The sequence below is a fragment of the Portunus trituberculatus genome, chromosome 25 (genome assembly GCF_017591435.1).
Source record: "Portunus trituberculatus isolate SZX2019 chromosome 25, ASM1759143v1, whole genome shotgun sequence".
Taxonomy (NCBI): domain Eukaryota; kingdom Metazoa; phylum Arthropoda; class Malacostraca; order Decapoda; family Portunidae; genus Portunus; species Portunus trituberculatus.
In genome coordinates this window covers 1,051,111-1,077,500 of record NC_059279.1, presented here as the reverse complement: position 1 = coordinate 1,077,500, position 26,390 = coordinate 1,051,111, and the positions used below count along the sequence as shown (strand labels likewise).

General features: G+C 42.7%; 1 protein-coding gene across 1 annotated transcript in view; it reads left to right on the top strand.

The window, feature by feature from the left end:
* LOC123508932 (barH-like 1 homeobox protein) overlaps positions 1–7,083 on the top strand; it is a 7,883-nt gene extending 800 nt beyond the window's left edge. Inside the window, exons 2-3 of the mRNA XM_045262965.1 lie at positions 5,125–5,311; positions 5,823–7,083. Of these exons, the coding sequence (XP_045118900.1) occupies positions 5,125–5,311; positions 5,823–6,474 (839 nt within the window). The 3' untranslated portion in view covers positions 6,475–7,083. The remainder of the gene's footprint in view (positions 1–5,124; positions 5,312–5,822) is intronic.
* The last annotated feature ends 19,307 nt before the right edge of the window (positions 7,084–26,390 follow it).

The window sequence follows — 26,390 nt, the reverse complement described above, 5'->3', positions numbered from 1 at the left end:
CTGACCTGGCACGGGATGAGCGGGAGGGTTGGTGGTGGAGGTGGTGTGGCAGGGAGTGGGGAGAGGGGACGGGGTAAGAGGTAGGGACCCTCTGCAGGCGGGTCAAAGTAAGGCAAGGGCGCGGTGCGGGGCTCAGGGCTCCTGGCCGCCAATCAGGGCGCCGCGGGGCGTCACGCTGCGGCCCATCGCATCATTAATGTGATGAATTTGTAAACACACCCTCGCTCATCGCAACGCCCCTTATACAAAGAAAACGGGACTTTAACTAAGATTGTGTGTATATATATATATATATATATATATATATATATATATATATATATATATATATATATATATATATATATATATATATATATATATATATATATATATATATATATACACACACACACACACACACACACACACACACACACACACACATTTACCTACAGAGCATACTGGTGGATAGGGGTCATGTCACATTTGGTGGGCAAGAAGGGGAGAGCAGCGGCAGCGCCAGGCGAGGGTGGCAACAATCAGGAAACACGTCCTGCCTCCACTGGCCACGTGACGCACCACACTGGCGGCCCAGCAGGTGCTCGGCATAACATATCAATATTCATGCAATTCAACGTTTCAGGTAAAAGATAAAATTTCCTCCAGCAATCTCTGAGCTCCTCTGTCTCCGTCTGTCGCTCCTTCCGTGCGCGAGTGGTGAGTGGGGGAAGAAAATGACAGTAATGATTGACAAAACAGTCGGTGCATGTCGGCCACGATTCAAAGAAAAATCATCCCATGAAATAAACCATTTAATTCCATAATGGCGGCGTGGGCAGCACGCAGCGGCGGCGCGGGGAGACGAGCACCCTTCAGCCTGAGATCGCACGGTAAATAATGCAGCGGCGGGAATGAAGGCGTGCAGCCCCGAGGCTCCCTGTGATGACGCCTGCCGCGGAGAGTGTGGGTGCAGGCGGCGGCACGCGAGCGGCAGGTGTCACGGCGATGCGGGACTCAAGGGGCGGAACCAGCGATATGAAAGAGGCATGAACGAGGCGGCGGTAGCATGACGGGGATCAGGGCGCAGGAGGAGGAGCAGGAAGGAACTTGTGAATGAAACCACGGGAATAGGACGGCGAGGATGCGAGGCGGCTTGCGGGGCTGAGCGGCCACACCTGCGCGGGGCGTCACCAAGCGTTGAGTGGCGCAGCTGGTTACCTGTAATTAGGTGACCATCCCCTTCCAGTGTGAGCGCCGCGAGGGTCGTTAACAGAGGCGTGGCGTCCATCACGGGTGTAATGCCCACATAAACATGCACATGAATACTAATGAGTCACATACGCAGGCACGTAATAATTTTCTCACATAAATATCAATTACTCTTGATTTACGACGATCTATATGAGACAGAAATACGTACATGTCATCATAGCCCTGTATATATTTCACCTACCCACACACACACACACACACACACACACACACACACACGGTAATATCACACTCACGAAATTGGAAAAGGCAGCAGCAGCGCCCTCCCTCCTCCTGCAGCGTCGCCTACAGGTCATGAACACTATTTATGTATTCTTGCTGTGTAAGTTAATTTGCTGCCACTAGTGTTCGCTGTGTGAGGCGAGGCGGAGCGAGGCGGGCTTTTGCAGTGGTCGGGGATACAGTGTAGGCCAGGGAGGAGGAGGAGGAGGAGGAGGAGGAGGAGGAGGAGGAGGAGGAGGAGGAGGAGGAGGAGGAGGAGGAGGAGGAGGAGGAGGAGGAGGTCAGCAAGTGTGGGGTGAAAACAAGAGTCAGTGTTGTCATTTAAGTTGTTTTCTGTTCACATTCCTCGTTGTATTTTTATTTCTGCTTTTTTTTCCTTTCTCTTTTTTGCAAGTCGAGGCAGAGAGTGAAGCAGAGTGTGCAGCAGAGGAGGAGGAGGAGGAGGAGGAGGAGGGTGACGGAGAGAGGTGGAGGCAGTGTGACATGGAGGAGGCACATACTCCGTGACAAGAGTGGAGGAAAATGGCGAGAGTGGAGAGTGGAGTGGGGCGGTGTCTGGTGTGTGACAGAGGCGAGCAGACAGCCAGAGTAACGTGGTAGAGAGAGAGAGAGAGAGAGAGAGAGAGAGAGAGAGAGAGAGAGAGAGAGAGAGAGAGAGAGAGAGAGAGAGAGAGAGAGAGAGAGAGAGAGAGAGAGAGAGAGAGAGAGTAAACCCTTTCTACATACATCCACACCTTTTACTACCACCCTTCTCTCTCTCCCTCACACTCCCTCACACTTACCACGCCTCTACTCTCCCAATCAAACAGAACCAATTATACTTCACTCACTCTCACACTTCAACCTTCTCGTGACAAGGAACATGGGGATAATTTAGACTGCGAGACTGATCTGCTGCCAGTAAACGCGACGGGAGCCATGATGAAGCCCCGCGGGACACGCCCTCGCCTCTCGTGGCCCCGCAGGGAAGAGCATCATGTCTCATTATATATTTACTAATCACGGAACACTGGTTAAGTCAAGCCGCGCCCAGTCATGCTAGCTTACTCCCGTGTGTGTGTGTGTGTGTGTGTGTGTGTGTGTGTGTGTGTGTGTGTGTGGGGAGTTACCTGGGGATGTGGTTGGTGCACTTTGAAGCCACATCAGTACACCAGACACCACGCATCACCACACATCACCACGCGTCACCACACCACATTACTTAGTTTTAGTACGTAGTATGTGTCACGTGTTCTGTATCTTGTCTAGTTTTTTCTTTCTCTTCCTTATTGTTGGTCTTGTTCTTTTTCATCTTTTAGTTAGTGGTAATGTTCTTATTCTTTTCTTTTTTTAGCTTTTCTTTCTTGCTCTTCTTTTTTTGTCTTTTTTTCTAGTTTAGTATGTTGTTTTTTCAGTCACGCTTCTTCACAAACATTGGCACAAAGATTTACACACACACACACACACACACACACACACACACACACACACACACACACACACACACAGAACACAATCTTTACACTTAGCATTACATCGATACAAATTCCATGCCCACTAACCTGATGTAACTGATCCAATGTAGTCCAGCTTGGTTCTGTGTCCCGCTTTGCTACCTCCTCAATTGTCACTGGTTCGCTCTATATCGCTCCTGGAAGACACGAGAAGACAGATTAGCAACATTTTTTTCTTTTTCTTTTTTTATATTTATACCATGTGGGTATAAAGGAGATACTTTTTTGTGGTACCTCCTATCTCAAAGCCCACCTGCTAGGAAACCGTTGCCCCGAGTGAGGAAGCCCAACCTACACTTGTTGTCACACAGGCCAATATTCTGAAATGCTTTGCTCTCTCACCTTCACTGCTTTCCAAGGCCTCCAATTGAAGATACTCGTGTTTTTAACCCCTTCAATACCATGACGCATTTTCATATTCATTCTGCTTACTACTTGGTGATTTTATACAGCTTCAGAAATTCATAAGGAGGATTGAATTACCAGACTGTGGCCATTAATCTTCTGATCTCCGTAGACCCTTCTTAATGTCAATAAAATGATCTAATCGTACACTAATCTCAAGGTAAAAAATATGTCGCAGTATTGAAGAGGTTAAGAGTATTTTTATTGTTCTGTTGATAGATTTCCAAGATTTCTAGTTTATTGAAAGGAGAAATTGTCTTGAAAACCAGGCCAGTTGTCTCTGTGGCCTTGCAAAATTGTCGTTGTGAGAAGGGAAGGTGTTTCTGTAAGGACGAGCTCATAGTGTATGTTGCAAAGAAGGTACAGAAAAATGTTTTGTATGTTTTGTATGCATGTAGATGAAGTACAGTAGCAGAAATACGGTGGAGTGTGTGAGTACCGATACACAACAATAGATAAATCCAGAACTAGAGACACAGTAACACAAAAATACACACTAATGGAAGAAATACAATGAATTAATACAAACTACAAGTGGTTAAGAAATATAGTAAACAAATACAGTGAAATTTGTATACTAAAGAAGAAATAGGAAAAAAAAACATACACTAATACAAATAAAATAAAAAATAAAAAATAAACAATAAAATCAAACCGAGAAACCTTCCAATGATACACCATAATCAAAACACTCTCTCTCTCTCTCTCTCTCTCTTCCCATTTTCTATATAAATAATTTTTCTTTTTTTATTACTAAGACATTTATCTCCCAATACGAAAAAAGGGATTTAAATTTCTGTCATCCTAAACCATTCTAACTTTCACTCGTGCCCCTCAAACCTATCTAGCCAGCGTCCCTTGCTACCCAGACTCCCTTGTACCCTCCTCCTCCACCTCCTTCTCCTCCTCCTCCTCCTCCTCTAGTCTTGCCTCAAAGGTGCCGCGCCCTGTCCTGTAAATAACCATAAAGTGGGTGCAAAGGGTTACTAGTGGAATTTCAACTCAATCTCCTTGTTTTCCGTTCGCGTGAGTCGCTGCAGAGGACACGCCACGTCTCTCTCTCTCTCTCTCTCTCTCTCTCTCTCTCTCTCTCTCTGTCTCTCTCCACACACGGAGAGGCGGCACGCGCGCGACATTCGGACGAGTAAACAAAAACACCTTCAAACAACATCCCTGACTGGCTCTAAGGACGTGACATTTCGGCGTAAGTGACCCTCGGCGTGGTCCTCAGCGTGCAGGGACACTGGCGCGCTGGGACCACTTCACCTCATGACCGCCGGGCAGTTCAATTATCCAGCGCTAGATGGAGGCACTCATTCCGCGCCATCTACTGGGGGCAATTCTCGTCATCAAGCTCGGCGCCCAATAGAGAAAATGAAGGCGTGACGGCCGCGCCAATTACACCTCTGCTGTAATGACGCCGTCCGGGTTCTGCAGCGAGAGTCCTCCGGGAATATTAAAATTCTCGTTAAAGATACAAAGGCAAAAGGTGATCCTTCCCATTAGTGTTAGGCGTGAGAGCCGCGCGTAACCTCATGACGGACCCTTAGAGTGTCCCTGTGACATTGTGGCGCAATGTTTGGGAACGAGACTATTGTGGTCTGGTGTGTGTGTGTGTGTGTGTGTGTGTGTGTGTGTGTGTGTGTGTGTGTGTGTGTGTGTGTGTGTGTGTGTGTGTGTCAACAATCACTGTTTCATGTCATTGCCACACAAGCCAAACAGTGTTCTTCATCTCGGTCTATGTCCGCAGGTTGTGACGAAGCCAAGCCCTTCAAGAAGCAGCGGAAGGCGCGCACGGCCTTCACCGACCACCAGCTGCAGACGCTGGAGAAGAGCTTCGAGCGGCAGAAGTACCTGAGTGTGCAGGACCGCATGGAGCTGGCGGCCAAGCTCAACCTGACCGACACGCAGGTCAAGACCTGGTACCAGAACAGACGGTGAGTGGACACAGTGACCTTGGCAATCTTCCTATCCTGGGCGCGGCGGGACCTGAACTTTTCATGGCTCCAGATAACGATCCCAGACTGGCTGTAATCACCGCCGCGGAATTGAAGCTCATAATGTCACTTGCTTATCCTCAGTACTTGGAAATAACTTCTTAATAAGTAATACCTCAATAACATTCTATCGGACAATTGGTCAGATATAAATGCTTAATCACTTTGCAATCAAATGAAAACCTGATGAGCCACTCACACTAAATCCTTATGACCGCCACACAGCAGCTGGCGCAGAGTCCTTCGATCAGCGCCGTTGCAGGCGGTCCTTGCTCCTCATGGTGATGGGCTGAATGTCACTCACATTTATGCACTTGATAAGAGGCGTCAAACTCACTAAGAGTTGCATGCAGGTGGGGCGTTAGAGGAGGGGAGAGGTGTGAGGGGGAGGGGTGGAGGAAGGAGGCACACCTGTGCTGACACGAAACTCACTCCAAATGTGTCCCACCAGAACCAAGTGGAAGCGACAGACGGCCGTGGGTCTGGAGCTGCTGGCCGAGGCTGGGAATTACGCCGCTCTGCAGAGACTCTACGGTCCCTCCTACAGCTGGCCCTACTCACCGCAGCCCACCACTGCAGCAGCAGCAGCAGCTGCGGCAGCAGCTCTAGGCCCTGCAGCATCCGTCGACCTGTACTACCGACATGCCGCTGCTGCTGCCGCCCTACAGAAGCCACTGGCCTACCGCCTCTACCCTCCTGGGCTGCCGCTCCTGCCACACATGTCCTCCTCTGATCCCCTGAGGGACGCACTGCGGCCGGAGGCTCTGCGGCCTGACGCGGTGCGCCCCGAGGCGGTGCGGCCTGAACTGCTGAAGCCAGAGCTGCGGCCCGAGGCGGGACGGCTGGAGCGGCAGGACCTCCTCAAGGGCGAGGCCACCAGGCTGGAGGGGCGCCTCTTCCCTCTGGACGGGCGGCTGGTCATTTCTCCATCGCCGCGTGACCACGACGAAGCAGAGCTACACCTCGGGGACTCCGGGCGGCCACTGGCGGGCGTGTTACGGGCGTCTGAGTCCCCCTCTCCCACGCACTGCCCCTCGCCCACAGACCTGCGGGTGAGGGCCTCCCCGGACTCTCCCAGCGACACTCACCCGGCCGCCCCCTGAGCCGCCGCCCGATGCGGGCGTTACTGCGATGTCACTCTTCTGCCCCGCCCCCTGTACAAAGGTAGCTAGGACACCACTAGTGCAACCCCGGCAGGCTTCTAGCGGTATAAACATCCTTCATTTAGTGTACATATTTAGCAGAGGGAGGAGCCACCTGGGGCGCGGCGCCTCTGTCCTCTGCTGACACCACGACAAAGAGATCCCAGTGAAGGAATCAGGCAGGCCATGTGATAACGCCGAAGTGGATGCTGCACTCACGGAGGCTCACCAGGGAGTCCCCCTTCCCTGTGCTGCTGACCCTCAACCCTGCGCCAGGACGAGACACCTCTGGGACCTGTTCTGTTCAGCAGGAAGGCCACACACTCAGCAGCACAGCACCACAGCAGGGCTCCCCGACGCTCCACACAGCAACATCCACCGCTAAGATACCCTTCCGGCCGTCACGAGCAGGATGCGCCCCCTCCCCCCTTCCCTGCCCTTCTCATTCCCTTCCAGTAAGTCCCATAGGCTAAGACCGTCGCCCTAGTCACCGCCAGCAGCGAGTCCGTCAGTAGACCTGTGTGTTACATAATGTCCATGTCATTATCTTGTTAATTAAACTTGGCAAAAGAATCTGTTGTGTCTAGTCTCGTTAGCCTCCAGACTCTCCTTCGTCAGCATACCAATGAGTGACCCTGTACACTCAGCCACCATCAATGCCCTCGGAACCAACACTGTGCTTCTTTTTGTCAACGTCCTTTTATAATTGATTTAGTTTTCTATCAGGGTTTTGAATATTTTTTTCATTTAAATCTTCTGTCCCTGGCAACACTCCTTCGTCAACAGACCAATGAGTGACTCTCTATACTCAGCCGCCATCAACACCTCGGAACCAAAACTGTGCTGCTTTTTATCAACGTCAATTGATTTATTTTTCTATCTGCGTTTTGAACATTCTTCTTTCTTTAAAATTTGTGTCACCGGCAACACTTAACACGTAAAGCAACACATTTCACTGATTTGATCCGTGAAGAAGGAAAAGATGTAAGACTGTTTTACACACAATAGTTTTGAATCTTTTCTTTCCTTTAAATCTTCTGTCCCCAGCACCACTTAAAAGGCAGCTTCATCGTTCATTCGTTCGTATCCACATTTTTTTTCCAGTTTCCCGTAAAATTTTTCACAACTATTTTCATTTCCTTTGCATTGTATTTTCCTTTCTTTTCTTTTTTTTTTTTTTACCTCCTTCACTATGACATTCACGTTTCCTACCTTGCTTGCTGCGATTTTTTCCCCTTTTTATCTCTTTCAACGCTATTCATATTTCATTCATTTGATCCGTGAAGAAGGAAAAGAAAGATTTGCACACTTTACCTGAATTCCACTACGCTGCTTTCTCTCACTTTAGTCAATTAACAAGATAATAAAATAAATGGAATTATTTTATTGAAACTAATCTTTGCATTTCGATGAAGGCAGATTATAGGGGAATGAATTTAGTGGTATATTCTACAACTGGTGTTACTTCAGTTTAATCTTCATCATAGAAAACGAAGAAAACGACGCCCAGTCACTCACAATCTTGAAAGAAAACACTGATTCTGCTTAACATTTGTGCACTGAGACTAAATATTGACCATTCTTGACACCTACAGGACTCTCTCTCTCTCTCTCTCTCTGAGTGTAAATCTGTAAAGTCGTGAGTCACGTTTTGTTCAAGAGTTACGACTTGAGTTATGACACGACCATTGCACACACACACACACACACACACACACACACACACACACACACACACACACACACACACACACACACACACACACACACACACACACACACACACACACACAGACACACACACACACAGTTCTGCACTACACTGATTTATATTTAGTTTGACAAATATGACCAAGGATCTCTCTCTCTCTCTCTCTCTCTCTCTCTCTCTCTCTCTCTCTCTCTCTCTCTCTCTCTCTCTTACTCTCAACAAACACACAAAAAACGTGCCAGAAAGCTGCGGGTTTTCTCATAATAGTTGTCACAAAAAGTATCATAATTTGGCTACAATTACACAACACAAAAACATAATTGAGGAACATTATTTGAGCTAAACAATTCACACAAAAAACCTCAAATTATTCTCTGCTGATAATTACGATGAAAATATAATGAGTTTCTCAAATTACTTTTAGAAATATCAAGATAATCATGCAATTGCTCTCTCTCTCTCTCTCTCTGTCTCTGTCTCTCTCTCTCTCTCTCTCTCTCTCTCTCTCTCTCTCTCTCTCTCTCTCTCTCTCTCTCTCTCTCTCTCTCTCTCTCTCTCTCTCTCTCTCTCTCTCTCTCTCTCTCTCTCTCTCTCTCTCTCTCTCTCTCTCTCTCTCTCTCTCTCTCTCTCTCTCTCTCTCTCTCTCTCTCTCTCTCTCTCTCTCTCTCTCTCTTTACCCTTTCAAACGTTCCTCACGCCTCTCTCTCTCTCTCTCTCTCTCTCTCTCTCTCTCTCTCTCTGTCTTATCTTTATCATGAATTTCTAACATTCCTGCTACTTTCCCTCTCCTTATGATGTTGTACTCTCTCTCTCTCTCTCTCTCTCTCTCTCTCTCTCTCTCTCTCTCTCTCTCTCCACCACCACCACCGCCGCGCCACATCACATCCCCTGATGACGCTGGAGGGATGTGGCGGCTTTTACCGGCCTGATTGATAATGTTCCGCATCATTAGGCCCTCCAAGGCGCACGTTTTAAGAGCAATCCGCCCGGAAAACACAGAATGAAAAGAAACTTGACAGATATTGCAGGAAAACTCGCGCAGGAGGGAACGTTGCGCCTCTTACTGCCAAGGGGAAGGGAACTGAAGGGGTGGGAAGGGATGCGAAGGGTGAGTTTGTGCTGTAGGGTGAGGTGATGTGGGTGAGGTGGCGGCAGGGCGGGTGAGAAGCGCGCTACCCAACCGTCTGTGCGAGAGATGGATGACTTAACATTTTTGCTTCGGTGGATGATGGATGGTGGTGATGATTAATATGGGATTGGGTGAAGCGGGCCCTTGACACGGCCACTGAATAAATTTGGTGGAAACACTTGGCGCGCTCTCTCTCTCTCTCTCTCTCTCTCTCTCTCTCTCTCTCTCTCTCTGAAACTCAACATAAAAATTGAAGAACGAAAGGAAAAATAATAATAAGAGAGAAAATAAGTAAGAAAAAGGCTGAAATAATTGAGACGGAATAAAGACAGTAGATAGAACTTATTGATAAATGAAAGACAAACAAAAAATACACGTGATAAATCTTTAAAAAACGAGAAAAATCAAGATAAAAATAACCCATAAAACAAATGAAAAGAAGCGAATGGGAAATGAAATAAAGGAAAAGATGAGAAAATAAAATAAAACAGAGATGTGGAAATAAACGAATAAGAGAATATATGAAGGAAAAGATGAGGAAAAACAGAAAAAAATAAAGAAAGGAATGAAAGAAGGAAAAAAAAAAAGAAGGAAGGATGAGAGGAAGGACGTCAAGAAGGAATGAAGTAAAGGAACCAGGGAGAAGGAGAAAGAGAGAGAGAGAAAAAGACCGCAGTGAGAAAAAAAAAAGAGAAGAGAGAGGAAGAGAGGAGTGTTTGAGGGATAAAGGCGGAAGGGGAAGGGGGAAGGGGAAGGGGGAGGAGGGAAGGGGGATGGAGGAAGGGGAAGGGGTGAAGTGGAGTGAAGGGTAGAGGTATAGAAGGGGAGTAATGAGTCGTAACCTTGTGATGAATGACTCTGAGTTGTTCACTGGATGCATAACGCTTTGGAAATCTGTCAGTTATTCAATTACTACGACTACTACTACGACTACTACGACTACTACTACTAACTACTACTACTACTACTACTACTACTACTACTACTACTACTACTACGACGACGACGACGACGACTACTACTACTACTACTACTACTATTACACTCATAATCACTAAAATTGATATTACTATTATAATTTTGCTGTCACTATTTATACTATTGTTACAACTAGTCAACTACACACCAGAAATTGACTATTTGTGTTATTATTTCTGTGGCTATTGCTACTATCACAACTAACATTGACTATTCATGTTATTACAGAAATTACTACTACTACTACTACAACTATTACTACTACTACTACTATTTACAATCATGGTCACTCCTAGAAATAACTATTACTAATACTACTACTGCTACCATCACCGCCACCACTACTACAACAACTACTACTACTACTACAGCTACAATCACTATCATTCATAAATATAACTACTACTATTACTACCACCACCACCACCACTACCACCACCACTGCTACCACAACTACTACTACTACTACCACAACTACTACCACTCCATGAAATATCGTTGATGATTCACAAAAATTCATGACTTTTAGGAACACTTAAGCTCCGTGTCCCGGCTGGCCTCACCTGCGGGAATCAGTAATTAATCACCTGTCCGTGGCGTCACCTGTACTACACAGTAATTAGTATTGAGGGTTTGAAATGTACACCTTCGGGAACTGACTCTCTGATTTCATGATTTCTACCTAATGTGCTGGGAAAGATAAATGAGTGAGTGTGAGTGTGAGAGAGGGAGAGAGGGAGGGAGGGAGGAGTGAATAAAGATCGGTGAAGATGTAAAAAAGACAAACAAAGAAGAAAATCAATGAATGAATGAGTAAAACCATGAATAAATAGATAAAATAGGTAAATAAATACATATATCAATAAACAAGCAAGCAAAATACACTAACTAACAAATGAATGAATGAATGAATGAATGAATGAACCTGACTTCCATCCCTTCACAGCTCCATCACGGACACTGCCAGGTAAGGACAAATTAAGAACGAAGGAATAAAAGTAGGATATTATTAACTACTGAATTAACCTTTTCTCTTCTCTTCTCTATCTCTAAATCCTTCTTTCCTTTCCTTACTTTCTTTTGTTTTCCTTCCTTCGTTTTCTTTCTATTGTTTCTTTCCATCCCACTCTTGCTGTTACTACTGTTGTTATTACTGAAGCTTCAACATTTATTTTTTCTCATTTTCTCTCCATTTTTAAAAGCAAATGATTCTAGAAACCTATTTACCATGAGAGAGAGAGAGAGAGAGAGAGAGAGAGTACACAATGCCATTAAATCTGTATGGTTGTGTTGGTCTGGCAGTAATTCACGTTCCTCCCTTATTCATTCTTTCATTGATGTTTATTTTTGTTATTCCATCACTGGCAGGCGTAATGAGACCAGCGTGTACCTTCCACCAATACATTTCCTCCACAAACTCGTATTTCTCGTCGAATTCTCCAGAGGCTTTCAAATTATTAAAGTACTGAAGGCGAATAACATGTACAAAATAGTGGGATTATGTGTTAATGGGTGTGTTATTACCTGTGTGTGTGTGTGTGTGTGTGTGTGTGTGTGTGTGTGTGTGTGTGTGTGTGAGTAATTGATGTGGCGAGAATAACGTGAGGCAACGCAACGCAGAACACACACACACACACACACACACACACACACACACACACACACACACACACAAATACATAAACAGACAGACAGACAGACACACACACACACACACACACACACAGACACACACAGAGGGAAGGACACGAGACAATAATCATCAAATCTATGTCATCAATCTTTTCACTGCGAGACAATCAGGTTTCAATCCGCCATCCAGATCACACATCAAGTATTCAAACACCGACGCTTATTAAGTAATCATTGACATTACCGCATCAACAACAACTCCACCACCACCACCACCACCAAAACCACTAGTAATAGAAAAACAATAATGAAGAAAGCGAACACTATCACCACCACCATCACCATCACCATCATCAATAGTAATAGGAAATTGATAATAATAAGTATCACTGCCACCACCACTACAACACCTCCACTATTACGAGGATGGCAATAGAAGAAACAGTGACTATATCTGTTACTACCACCACCACCACCACCACCACCAATACATCAACATAAATATAAGTTATCTGTGACCCCCTCACCACCACCACCACCACCACCACCACCACCACCACCACCAATAACATGAACTTAACTAATAAAGAATGATAATTAAAACTGTTTTCAACTAATAACTTTCTGAAACACATAGATTAAAAAAAATAATAAAAAAAATAATAAATAATCTCTTCATTTAATAATCTAACTAAATTTCTGAATTCAAATACTTTTCTTGATCTTTTCTTTAATAAAATTCAAATAACTTCATCTTTTCTTTCATTTCCTTTACTTTTTTTTTTTACTTCAAACACAAATAAAACAAATACGATTAACATTTTCCTTAATATTCTTGTTTTTTTTCTTCTTTATCTTATAAATCCTTAAATAAAATAAATAAAATAGTACCCGTTTATTTTTCTACCTTTACATTTTCTTTTATTTTAGAGCGTGGTTTTCCTGCCTCCCGTTTTCTTTTTGGGGGTCCGTAAAGGTGAATATTCCTTGGTGGTCAGTGATGATTTCCGTCTTTATTTGCCATTCATACGTTCCCGGGACTGAATTTTAATGGTTCCGGTTCACTTTCGGAGCCACGAGAGAACCGGAGTGAAAAGGGAACCACAAGGAGGAGGAGGGGGAGGAGGAGGAGGAGGAAGAGAGAGGAGAGTTGAGTGATTTTATATGTGTCTTCTCTCTCTCTCTCTCTCTCTCTCTCTCTCTCTCTCTCTCTCTCTCTCTCTCTCTCTCTTTCAATTCCAATTCTTCTTACATTCTTACCTCATATCATTAACACTATTTTTCTCTACTCCATCAACTAAAACACACACACACACACACACACACACACACACACACACACACACACAAATCTCCCTTAACAAACTAAAAACAAAACAAAACACACAAAGATAGGAGAAAAATAGTAATAATAATAATAATAATAATAATAATAATAATAATAATAATAACAACAATAATAATAATAACAATAATAATAAATGAGTTACCCAACACGAAAAGAAAACGAGACCATCCACAAGATAGGCAAAGACGGTGACGGTGGTGGTGGTAGTGGTAGCAGCGGCGGTGGTGGTGGTGGTGGTGGGTGAGAAGCGGGAGTGAGTCACCTCGTCGGTATCCACTAACGTCGCAATTAATATTCAATCATAGAGGCGTCAGTTGCGTTAATCTGCATGAGCGGCATCTGAGCGCCTTATTCCGGCCCTTCTGAGTGGCTCTCCTCGCCTCTGATTGCATCCGTTGATTATTTTAAGCCTTTTTTTTCTCTCACTGTCTCTCTCTCTCACTCTTTTTTCTTTCTTTTTTTTTTCACACCGTCCGTTCGCATGAGATTCTTTCCTCCACCGTGATTGGTTATTTGACACGACGGCGGTGATGGTTAGATGTGAGGGAGGAGGAGGAGGAGGAGGAGGAGGAGGAGGAGGAGGAGGTAGAGGAGGAGGAGGAGGAGGAGGAGGAGGAGGAGGAGGAGGAGGAGGAGGAGGAGGAGGAGGATATAAGCTATTTTTCATGTTTCATCCTATTTATTTTAGTCTTTTTGGTGTCAATAGATGAGTAGGAGAGAGAGAGAGAGAGAGAGAGAGAGAGAGAGAGAGAGAGAGAGAGAGAGAGAGAGAGAGAGAGAGAGAGAGAGAGAGAGAGAGAGAGAGAGAAAAATATACACCCACCCAACACTAAACCCACCCACCTATCCACCCACACACTTCCATCCACACCTCCCCCTTCCAACCCCTTCCCTCCACCTTCTTCCTAACCCCCACACACACACAGGTCATAAAAGCACAATGACAAAAGGAAAACACTGTAATGGAGGTACAAGAACACAGCGGCGTGCAGTCAATACCATTTACAACATTCATAACGCGGCGAGAGAGAAAAAAATGTAGAGAACGAGAGCGAGAGAGAGAGAGAGAGAGAGAGAGAGAGAGAGAGAGAGAGAGAGAGAGAGAGAGAGAGTATCCAATAATGATTCATATTAGATACCCTCCCATGCCGCTCGTGTTTGTCCGCTGTGTGTAACTGGGTAATACAAGAATCAAACTTCAAATAACACTCGAACGACACACCACCACCACCACCACCACCGCCAGTCTCTCCCTATGAATACGTGACAAGTGGCTCGCGGCAGACAGAGGTTAAGACATGGAACAGCTGTCTACTTGATGACTAGTGGTTCAGGTGAGTGACAGGTGTGAGAAAGGGGCGGAACTGCATAGTGAGGGACAAAGGACAGAAACATATGGAGATTCATACCTATGACTCTAGAAATACGTTGAGAGATTAACCCCTTCCATACCATGACGCGTTTCCATATTCACTCTGCTTACTATATGGTGGTTTTCTATAGCTTAAGAAACTCATGTGGGAGGATTAAAATAGTGAAGACTGTTGCCATTAATCTTCTGACCTCCATACACTCTTCCTAATGTCAATAGAATAGTCTAATCGTACACAAATCTCAAGGTAAAAATGTGTCCCAGTACTGAAGAGGTTAAGGAGAAAAGTTAGAGGAAAAAAAGCAGGAACAAGAAGGAAAATGATAACAAGAAGAGCGTGAACAAGAAATAGTGGAAGTAGAAGCAATAGTAATAAGAAAAAGGAAAGAACATGAAAAATATTAATAGCAAGAAGAGCATGAACAAAAAGTAGGATAAGTAGAAGAAACAGAATAACAATAACATCATTAATAGAAGAAAAAAAAGTAGAAGAACAAGAACAATAAAATAAAAAAAAACCAGAAGTAAAATAACAACGAAAACGAGAATAAGAACAAAAACAATAACTCTCATGACACATCTTCCCTAAACATTACACATTCTTTGTTATGAAAAACCAGTTATTTTATTCCCTCTCAATCTTTCGTTCACCACAAATAACATAACACAGTCTTTGTTATGGAAAACCAGTTAATTTATTCCCTTTTTCTCAGTATGTCTCAAAATTTCTAGTGATATTTAGGATGACAAATTAATAACTCAATAGAAACTAACATGAACGAGTGTATTGGGGACGGAGAGACGGATTTAAGATTGACATGAGTGTGAAATGAAGGTTCAAGTGTGAGGATTGATGGTAAAGGCTTGAGGAGGAGAAATGAGGAGATGGTGGTGGTGGTGAACAGAAAGGGAGGTAAAAGAAGAGGAAGAGGAGTGTGGAGAGGATCTGACTGGATGAAATAAGAGGAAGGAAGAGTGAAAGAGAACCATGAAGGACGAAAAAAAAAAAACAGAAGAAAGAAGAGGAGGAGGAGGAGGAGGAGGAGAAAGAAGAAGAAGAACAGGAAGAAGAGCAGCAGTGCGTGAAGGGTCTGTTGTATAAACTTATCAAACCTTGACCAAGAACACCTCACTTCACCTCACCTCAACTTACTACGTCGATATCACGAACTCCTCTACAAAGGCTGTCACTGGAGATGTTATTGTCATGTAGATCCTTGTCACTATATCACCTCTTGACCATTAGTGCTTCTATAATTACCTCTAACCCCTTCAGTACCATGACGCGTTTTCATATTCACTCTGCTTACTATTTGATGATTTCACACAGCTTCAGAGACACTTGTGGGGGATTAAAATAGTAAAGACTCTGGCTATTAATCTTCTGACTTCCATAGACCCTTCCTAATGTCAATAAAATCATCGAATCACATCTCAAATTCATGTTAAAAATACGTTCCAGTACTCAAGGTAAAAAAATTCGGTTCTAAACAAAACGATACCTCAAATTTCACGTCCACAGTTAATAAAAAGAGACAAAAGATGAGTTTGTGGTTTGATTTTGATGTCTATGAGTGAGAAAAAAAAAAAAGGAGACATGAGATAAGTGAAACGAGGCTGTTTTTATCTATTTTTCTTCCCTTAATTAACGTTACTGTAAAAAATGTCTGATTTGTGTGGGATTATGAGAAAGGAGTACTTGACAGAAGAAGGATTGACTATAGAAATGCATCACCGATTTTTACTCATACACTTAACGTTAGAACAAAAAAAAAAAAAAAAGGTGTCAGAAATGCAAGGGAATTATAGAGAAAGAAGATTTAACAGTAGAAGGATCGAATACAACAGTAGAAGGATCGAATACAACAGTAGAATGACCGAATACAACAGTAGAAGGATCGAAAACAACAGAAGAAGGATAGAATACAAAAAATAGTCCCTGAATTGCAAGGAATTATAGAAAAGGAATATTTAACATGAATGAATATCGAAATGCATCACCAATCTCAACTTTTCTAATCTCAGGTGTGGTTGTGCAGGTAACGCGAGGCTCAAGGTCACCTGCTGAATGTACCTGCTTTTTTCCCCGCACAGGTGGAAACAGGAACGGGATGTCTGCTTCGGTCCAGATTGAAAAGAGTTACACGGGAAAAAAAAAAAAACATTCCTATTTACTGTCACTACATGAGGAGCCGCCCATGTCCCTCTCTCTCTCTCTCTCTCTCTCTCTCTCTCTCTCTCTTGTTGTCGTTGTCGTTTTTATTGTTGCTGGTTTTGTTTTTAATTTTGCTGTTGTTGTTGTCCTTGTTGTTGTTGTTGTTTAGTAGTAGTAGTAGTAGTAGTAGTAGTAGTAGTAGTAGTAGTAGTAGTAGTAGTAGTAGTAGTAGTAGTAGTAGTAGTAGTAGTAGATAGTAGTTGTAGTAGTAGTAGTAGTAGTAGTAGTAGTAGTAGTAGTAGTAGTAGTAGTAGTAGTAGTAGTAGTAGTAGTAGTAGTATGCAGTAGCGGTAGAGGTGGTGGATATTGTTACTGTCTGATTTCTCTCTCTCTCTCTCTCTCTCTCTCTCTCTCTCTCTCTCTCTCTCTCTCTCTCTCTCTCACCTGCATAACTCCCAGTACAGGAAGGTGTCATTAATTATTCCCACGTGAGCCTCCACCTGACACTATCTTTTTTGGATGACGTAACCAGGTGCTCTCAGGTGTGCGGGGCGTCATCCTTCCTCATTACACACCTTTGGATCAAGTCACGCCTCTATTAATCCTCCCTTTGCTTCTCCCGTCTCTCCTGACGCTCAGAATATCAATAACAGTTGCCAGGAAGAAGTTTATGTTAGTTTTGGTGGAGTTTGATGTGTTTTGAGTTTGTTTTCTTTCATGTAGGAGGGAAATCCGGTCAAGGGTAAAAAAAAATAGTAAATTGATATAAAAAAAAAAAAATAAAAGCCCACTTAGGTGCCAGTCCCTAGAGAAGTTTAGTAGAAATATGTATGGTTGGAAAGGGACTCTGTGTATTTAAAGGTTAGGTTTGCTTTTTAGTTATGTTTTGTTAGTTAAGTTATTTTTGGTTTGTTTGAGGTGAGGTGAGGTGAGGTGAGGTGAGGTGAGGTTAGGTTAGGTTAAGTAGGGTTAGCTTAGGTTAGTTTGATTTAGTTCAGGTTGGGTTAGTTAAGTTTATTTTGGGTTTGTTTGAGGTGAGGTCAGGTGAGGTTAGGTTAGGTTAGTTCAGCTCAGGTTTTGTTAGTTAAGTTATGTTTGGTTCGTTTGAGGTGAGGTGAGGTTAGGTAAGCTTAGTTTAGTTTAGCTTATCTCAGGTTTTGCTTGGTTAAGTTTAACTCCTTCAATACTGGGACACATTTTTACCTTGAGATGTGTGTGCGATTAGACCATTTTATTGACATTAGGAAGGGTCTATGGAGGTAAGAAGATTAATAGCCACAGTCTTCACTATTGTAATCCCAACCTGTTTCTGAAGCTGTATAAAAATCATCAAATAGTAACCAGAATGAATATGGGAACGCGTCATGGTACTGAAGAGGTTAGGAGAAGTTATGTTAGTTAAGGGTTAGTCAAGGTAGCTTATGGTTTATTAAGTGAAGTTTAGTATTAGTGAGTTAGTTTAGGTAAGATTGACTTTAATTGTGTTAGGTTTGATGATCTTAAATAAGGTTACAAGTTAGTTTAGTTACCTTTCATTAGTTTAGATAAGGTTAAAAGTTGAGTTATGTTCCGCTAAGGTAGGTAAGGTTAGTGAAGTTAGTGGGATAAGGTCAGAGTTAATGAAGGTGTGTTTGGGTAAGGAAAGTTAAGGTTATATTTCAACATTTTAATTTCAACAATCTATCATAATTTTGTTGCTTTTCTACCCATCGTTATTTGAATTAGTCGCATTTTGTTCCTGCAAGTTTGTTCAAGTTAAGTAATGTTTAGATACAGAAAGGAAGTGAGGACCTTTAAATAAAACACAGAAAAGGAAAAAAAACAACAGCAACTCAGATTACATTATCCGTCATACGTTTGTTGCTTTTCTACTCATTGTTGTTTGAATTAGTCGCATTTTGTTCCTGCAAGTTAGTTTAAGTGAAGTAATATGGGCAGGAAGTGAGGACCTTTAAACAAAACACAGAAAAAAAAGGGAAAACAACAGAAACTGATTATTTTATCCATCATACGTTTGTTGCTTTTCTATTCATTGTTATTTGAATTAGTCACAATCTATTCCTGTGAGGTTCAAGTTCAGTAATATTAAGCTATGGACCTTTAAATAAAACGCAGAAAAAGGCAAAAAAAAAAAAAAAAACCCAACAACAACAGATTACATTATCCAAGATACATTTGTTGTTTTTCTATTTATTGTTATTGAAATTAATCGCATCTAGTTTCTGCAAGTTAGTTCAAGACAAGTAATATTAATCTATGGAGAGGAAATGAGGACCTTTAAACAAAAACACAGGAAAAAAGGGGGAAAAAAACAAGAGCCTTTCAGATTTAAACACCCACACGTAACCTTTACATTCTTACCCATGAATTGTTTGTTACCTTGTCATGTCCAGTCACATCACAGCCTGACACAACATGAAACGCGCCTTGCCTCCCTTCCTCTTCCCCTCACCATTCCTATCCCCTTTTTTATTTATCTTTTTCCCATCCCTTCCCCTCTCTCAGTACCCTCTCTATTTTTATCTCTCTCTTGCATTTCTTCTTTCTGGTTTATTTCTAGTTTATTCTTGCTCCTTTTTCTCTTCTTTTTTCCTTCTGTTTTCCTTTTGTTTTCCTTCACTTATTTTCACTTTCCCATCTCTTTCCTTTTCTTCTTTGTTCTTCTCTTTCTTCCCTTTCTCACTTCCTTCTCCTCCTTCATCTTCCTTCTTTTTCCTTTCCACTTTTCATCCTTCGCTTCTTTTCACTTTCCCTCCTTACTCTTCCCTTCCTTCCCTTTCTCACTTCATCCTCCTATTCCCTCTTCCTCCCAATTCATCTTCCTCTCTTCCCTTCCTTTCCTTTACCCTCTATCCCTTACCCATCCCTCTTCCCCATTCCCTCTTTACTCTCCCTCCTCTCACTGTCTCTCCCACTGACATATGAATTCAAAATTTATCTCTAACCAAAAAAGGGAGAAAAAGAGAATCCTCAGTGTGAATTTGGCATGAGATAATCGATGGTGAAGGATACAATGGCGCACACACAGATTTACGCCATTAAAAACCTCTCCGTGCTCATTGTGAGAGGGAGAGGGAGAGGGAGAGAGGGAGAGGCTGCTATAACTCGGCCTGACCATTAGCTGATACCCCTAGTGTTTCTCTCTCTCTCTCTCTCTCTCTCTCTCTCTCTCTCTCTCTCTCTCTCTGTTTCTCTGTTTCTCTGTTTGTCTGTCTGTCTGTCTGTCTCTCTCTCTCTGTCTTTCTCTCTTTCACACTCTCTGTTTCTGTTTGTTTCTCTGTCTGTCTGTTTGTCTGTCTGTTTGTCTCTCTCTCTCTCTCTCTCTCTCTCTCTCTCTCTCTCTCTCTCTCTCTCTCTGTCTTTCTCTCACACTCTCTGTTTCTGTTTGTTTCTCTGTCTGTCTGTCTGTCTGTCTCTCTCTCTCTCTCTCTCTCTCTCTCTCTCTCTCTCTCTCTCTCTCTCTCTCTCCCTGTTTCTTTTGTTTACTTGCCCAAAAAAACGTTTATTTCATTACATATTTGAATTAATCTTGGATCTAATTAATATTTTCCCCGTTACGTCTCTCTATTATTTAATATTCATTTGTTTTATTGATGTATTTATTCCCCCTTTTTTTTTTATCGGCAAATACGTGGAAGGCGGCGGTATAATGTATGTATATTGTATGTGCCCTTTTTCTTTTTTACATTGCCCGTTTTCTTTCTGCCGGTAACTGAAGCAAAGGTGAATAAGCGACGTAAATACAGGCACTCATTTATTTATCCGCTTATTTACTCAAGGGTCACGTGTGGCTCACTTATTCACGTATTCATGACTCCTGTTCTTTTTATTCATCTTTTTTTTATTCATTTTTTTTTTTTTTTTTGACGTTTTAAATTGTAATAAAAAACTTCTGCTCAATCTTCTGTGGTGTTATTATTTCTGTGTAATGTACTTTTATATCCTCTTCTTTGTCTCTACTGGTCTTTTTTTCTTTAATTTTTTTGGGTATCTCGTATCTCAAAGCCCACCCACTAAGAAACCGTTGCCCCGAGTGAGAAAGCCCAACCTACACTCGGACCGTGGACAGGTTTCGAACTCGTGCGCTTGGAGACCCCTCGGACCTCAAAGCATGCATGGTTCCACTGTATCACTCTCTGTCTGTCTGTCTGTCTGTCTGAGTTATTTTTTCTGTCTATTATTTATCCTTGAAAGTAAAAAAAAAAAAAAAAAAAAAAAACAATTTAATGCATATTTTCATTACGTTTGTGTAAATTTTCTTCTTATACGAATTCTCTTCCTTTGTTTTTATTTGTATATGTCAACTGTTTTTTCATCTTGTAGTTTTTTGCTTTGAAAATTGTAATGGAATATGTAATTTTTTTTTGTGAAGTTTTTGTTTATTTACTTTCAATACTTTTTCATCTATGTATTGATGTTTGATTTGAATTTTGATGTTTTATTGTTTTTTTTTGTGCAATTTGTGGTTATATTCTTTTCTTTGTCTCTGTTAGGGCATTTGTCGTCCCTAAACTAACATATAACTAACCAAGCCTTAACAAAACACCATTCAACACTAATAAACACGATCTAACTCCATTTACATAACCATGTAACACAAACCCTCTTTCTTTGCCACTGTCTGTCTGTCTATCTGTCTCAACTCTAACACAAACTAACGTAACCCTAACTGGACAGCATTCAACACCATTAAGCAGATCTAACTCCCTTTCTATGGCCACTTAATGCTGCTCCTCTCACTGGAAGCTACACACACAGTCCCTTATGGCATCGAGTCCCATTTGAGTCCCTCCCACAACATCCCATCGCACCCCCATCCCATTCTGTCCCATAATCACTCCCTTAACAAACTGCCACTTGGTCAATTCCTGTTCTTTCTCTCCTTTTCCCTTTCCCTTTACGGCTCCCTCTATTTCCTACTCCCCTGTCTATCTTTTCCCCTCCCTTCCCCATCACAGAGAAGCACACACGCCTCTCTCTCTCTCTCTCTCTCTCTCTCTCTCTCTCTCTCTGTTTCCCTATATATTTTTTCCCATCCAGTTTTTTGGTCCATCATGGAAAGCTTTTTTGTGGGCCAATTCACTCGTTTTCCTGTTTATTCAACATAGATGGACTTTGACGGGAGAGGCAGGAAACGCGGCACTGGCACGCACACACGCACACACACACACACACACACACACACACACACACACACACACACACACATATAGCGGACAGCCCAACACAGAAACTAGCGTAATGTTGTTGACAAATCTCTCTCTCTCTCTCTCTCTGCATTAAACACCAACTCACGCACGTTTTTCACTGTTTGGTAGAAGCGGGAACATCGATAAATGAATAAATGAGTGAATAAGTGAACAAGGGACACACACAGAGTAAAGGTTAATAAATAAATGAATTAACAATAAGCAACACAACGCTGGACTGTCAGGGTGTAAGTGTATAACGTAAGGTGTAGTGTGGCGAGGGTGTAGCCATGAAATAATAAAGGTGGTTTGGCTTATTACTATTTTTCAATCTCTCTCTCTCTCTCTCTCTCTCTCTCTCTCTCTGTGTGTCGTGTGTATTTTTCTTGTTTTCTATGCATTGATTTGTGTTTTTTTTTCATGTTTGTTTATTATCTATCAATTATGTTTTGTTTTTACATTATTCTTGTTTATTTACTCTTTACTCTTTTTTTTTTTCGTCTATCTCTTGATGTTTGGTCTGATTTTTTCCTTTAATACTTGAGTCAATTATTCTTTGCTTTTACTCCTGTTTCTTTTCAGGTGCATTTTATTTGATTTGCTTTCTTTTATGTCTTTTTTTTTGCTTTCGCGAGTAATTTTTTTTTTCTACTTTTATTTATTCCCATGTTAGTTCTCGTTCTAAATGCATTCCTGTTAGATTTTTTTATTGATTTTCTACTTTTATCTACAACACGTGAGTTATATTTCTCCTTATCGCTATTTCAATTAGTAACATTTAATTTCTTCTTTATCATTACCATTTATCTCTTTTCCCTCTCTCTCTCAAAACCATTTCTTCCATTCCCCTTCACCAGAATGTCTCTCTCACCGCCTCTTTCCTCTCCACTTCCCTTCTACGCTTCGCATCCAGCACTGCCTTCCCTCACCCCTCACCACTCACCCCTACTCCCGTCACCCTCACCACCCACACCCCTGGCGGCCCTCCCAGACTCACATAAAAGCATGGCTGTGATTGGCTGGCAAGAGAAGTCCCCAATGGGTGTGTCGGACCTAATTCAATCAGAGAGAATTAATTGTTTCCGATCGTATCCATTAGAGGTTGTTAGCCCTGTTGGTTTGTCGCAAGTCCCCCGCGGCCCGACGAATGGAGAGCTCGGAGTCTCGGGGAAATGGCCTTTATCGGCGCGCCCCACCACGAAAAAAACTTTGGAAAATCATTTTGGAATTCCGTAAATCTCTCTCTCTCTCTCTCTCTCTCTTGCAACAAAGGGAAGGACGAAGAGTAGGATAAGAAGGAAAGTGACGAAAAGGAAAATACAGAGGAGGAGGAGGAGAAGGAGGAGGAGGAGGAGGAGGAGGAGGAGGAGGAGGAGGAGGAGGAGGAGGAGAATAAGAAGAGAGGAGGAGAAGGAGAAGAAGAGAGAGGAGGAGGAGGAGGAGGAGGAGGAAGACGGAGGAGGAAATGACGATGACGAAAGATCACACACACACACACACACACACACCTCTCGTCAATCACACAAAATAAAAAATAAAAACTCAAAAACAGCTGGTAAAAGAAAATCCTAATAAAAAAAAGAACATCCAGGTGAGGTCAGGTAATTAGTCTACCTTTTATTTATTTATTTTTGCATTATAATTGTGAGTTTTTTCTATCTTTTTTGCCTCATTCCAGAAGGTTGCTCGGGTGTGAAATATTATGCAAATGTGGTAATTTCCGCTTATGGATTATGCCTGCAATCACAACACACACCGGGAAGAGGCCTCTGCTGACACACACACACACACACACACACACACACACACACACACACACACACACACACACACACACGAGTATAAAATGTTAGTTCTATGTAATGTGTGGAAAAAAGTACTTGTTGTAGGAGTAGTAGTAGCAGTAGTAGTGGTAGTGATAGTAGTGGTGGTGGTGGTGGTGGTGGTGGTAGTGGTAGTAGTAGTAGTAGTAGTAGTGGTGGTGGTGGTGGTGGTGGTGGTGGTGGTCGTGGTAGTAGTAGTAATAGTAGTAGTAGTAGTAGTACGTAGTTTCCTCTTCTTCCTTGTCAACATCCTACTCCTTTTTTTCTACTTCCTTCCTTCCTATCTCCTCCTTCTCCTCCTCCTCCTCTTCTTCCTCTTCTTTTCTACTTTCTTCTCCTCCTCCTTGTCCACCTCTCTCTAACCTCTATATCTTTCTTTACCTATCATCTCCATATCATTCCCTCTTTATCATTCCATACCATTCCATTGATTACCTCTCCTCTTAACCTCTCATACACACTCCCCTCTTCTTTCCCCTCCCCTCATCTCCCCTCACTGCTTCTGGTTCTTGTCGGGGGAAAGACCTTAGCATTCTCCTATATTGATTTTTTTTTTATTCTTTTATTTTTTTCCCTTCTCTCTGGTTGAATGTGCTTTGATATGATTTTAATAGTGTGTGTGTGTGTGTGTGTGTGTGTGTGTGTGTGTGTGTGTGTGTGTGTGTGTGTGTGTGTGTGTGTGTGTGTGTGTGTGTGTGTGTGTGTGTGTGTGTGTGTGCACCTTCAACACCTTCCCCTCTCTTTAGTACCTTCCAAACAGCACCCTTACTCCCTCTTAGCATAGAAACCACGACGGGTCACCTCCCTTTTGCCTCCCTCTTGCCCTCTCACTCTCCCTTGCTCTCCCTTACTCTCTCCCCTTCTATCGCCTCTCATTGCACCCTTCCTCCCGCTCTCCCCTCACTCATCAATCACTATTCTCACGCCCACACAAAGCTCTATGCCTACCTTGTCAATTAGTCACCACTCTCCCCTGCCTATGATCCCTCCTCCCTCTCCTCTCCCCCTCTCTCTCTCTCTCCCATGTTACGTTACGATCAATATGCAGTTGTAAGCCACCCACGCTAATTAGATCACCTGATATGTATAGTACAGGTGAGTCGAGTCATTAGTCAGCCTCCCCACACCTGTGTCTTCCCTCAGGTATGTTGTTGATTAGTCTTACCTGTTCTTTTTGGTTTTGTGGGTGTTTTTTTCTGTTTTGATTCGTGTTTCTTGTTTTTTTTAATTAGTTTTTTTGTTTTTCTTCTTTTTTTGTCTTTTTCTTCAGTTTGATTTATTTTGTTTATGGTTTTTTGTTCTTGTTTTTTTATTTATTTATGTGGTTTTCGTTTCGTTTTCCTTATTTTTTTCTTTCTTTCTTTCTTTCTTATTTGCTTTTTCCAGGTTAATGGCACTTTTTCATTCTTCTTTTAACTTGAATTTCTCAGTCATCACTATTTTTCATTCATATTTTGGCAAGTTTTATGTATCTTAATTTTTTTCCCCTTATTTCTACTCATTCTCATGATTCCACTAATTTACTGTTCTTCCAGTCGTGTTTCCTTTCCCCATTTGTTTCTCCCTCCTTATCTTCCGCCCCATCATCTTCACTGTCTCTCTCCAACTCCCCCCCTTCCGTCCTTCCATCTTTATTGTTTCTCCCTCTCCCTCATTCCTTCCTCCACCTTTCCTTTCCCTCTTTTTCCTCCAATACCTCCATCTCTGTCGTCTTCTTTCCTCCAATACTCTGCTACATGTTCTCTCTCTCTTTGTCTCTCCGTTTTTTCTCTCTCTCTCTCTTATCTCTGTTACATGTTCTCTTCCTTCTCTCTCTCTCTCTCTCTCTCATCTCTGTTACATGTTCTCTCCCTTCGTCTCTCCGTTTTTCCATGTCTGCTCTCTCTCTCTCTCTCTCAAACCCTCCCTGCCGCCCCTCAGTCGACAGTTGGCGGCGGGAAGACCTCCACGCCACTAATTGCCATCGACAGCGGCACCGCACTAATCAAGGTGTGAAATTAATTTATGGAAAACATGCGCACAAATTATTATAGTCCCTCTATGAGTAAGGGGCTCAAATTGTTGTTGTTGTTGTTGTTGTTGTTGGTGGTGGTGGTGGTGGTGGTGGTGGTGGTGATGGTGGTAGTGGTGGTGTTTTGTTGTTGTTGTTGTTGTTGTTATTTTAATGCAAGAGGGAGAACTGCCAAGGTAACAAAATATTAGAAAAAAAGCCCACTTGTTGTTGTTGTTGTTGTTGTTGTTCCTGCTACTATTACTATTACTGTGGCTTGTGTATTATATTCTTTTTCGTAAGCTTGGTTATTTTGTTTCAATTAATTTCTGAAACTATAACCCCCCCTTCTCTCTCTCTCTCTCTCTCTCTCTCTCTCTCTCTCTCTCTCTTACCCTCTTACTCACATGTATACTCCCTCGTACCCCTGCCTCTTTCCTCCTTACCCTTTCTCCCCTCTCCCGTCTCTCTCCCCTCGCCCTCTCCCCTTCTCCCCTCTCCCTGCTGAATGGTCACACTCCCGACCTAACGAGGTGTGTCGCGTCGCCCG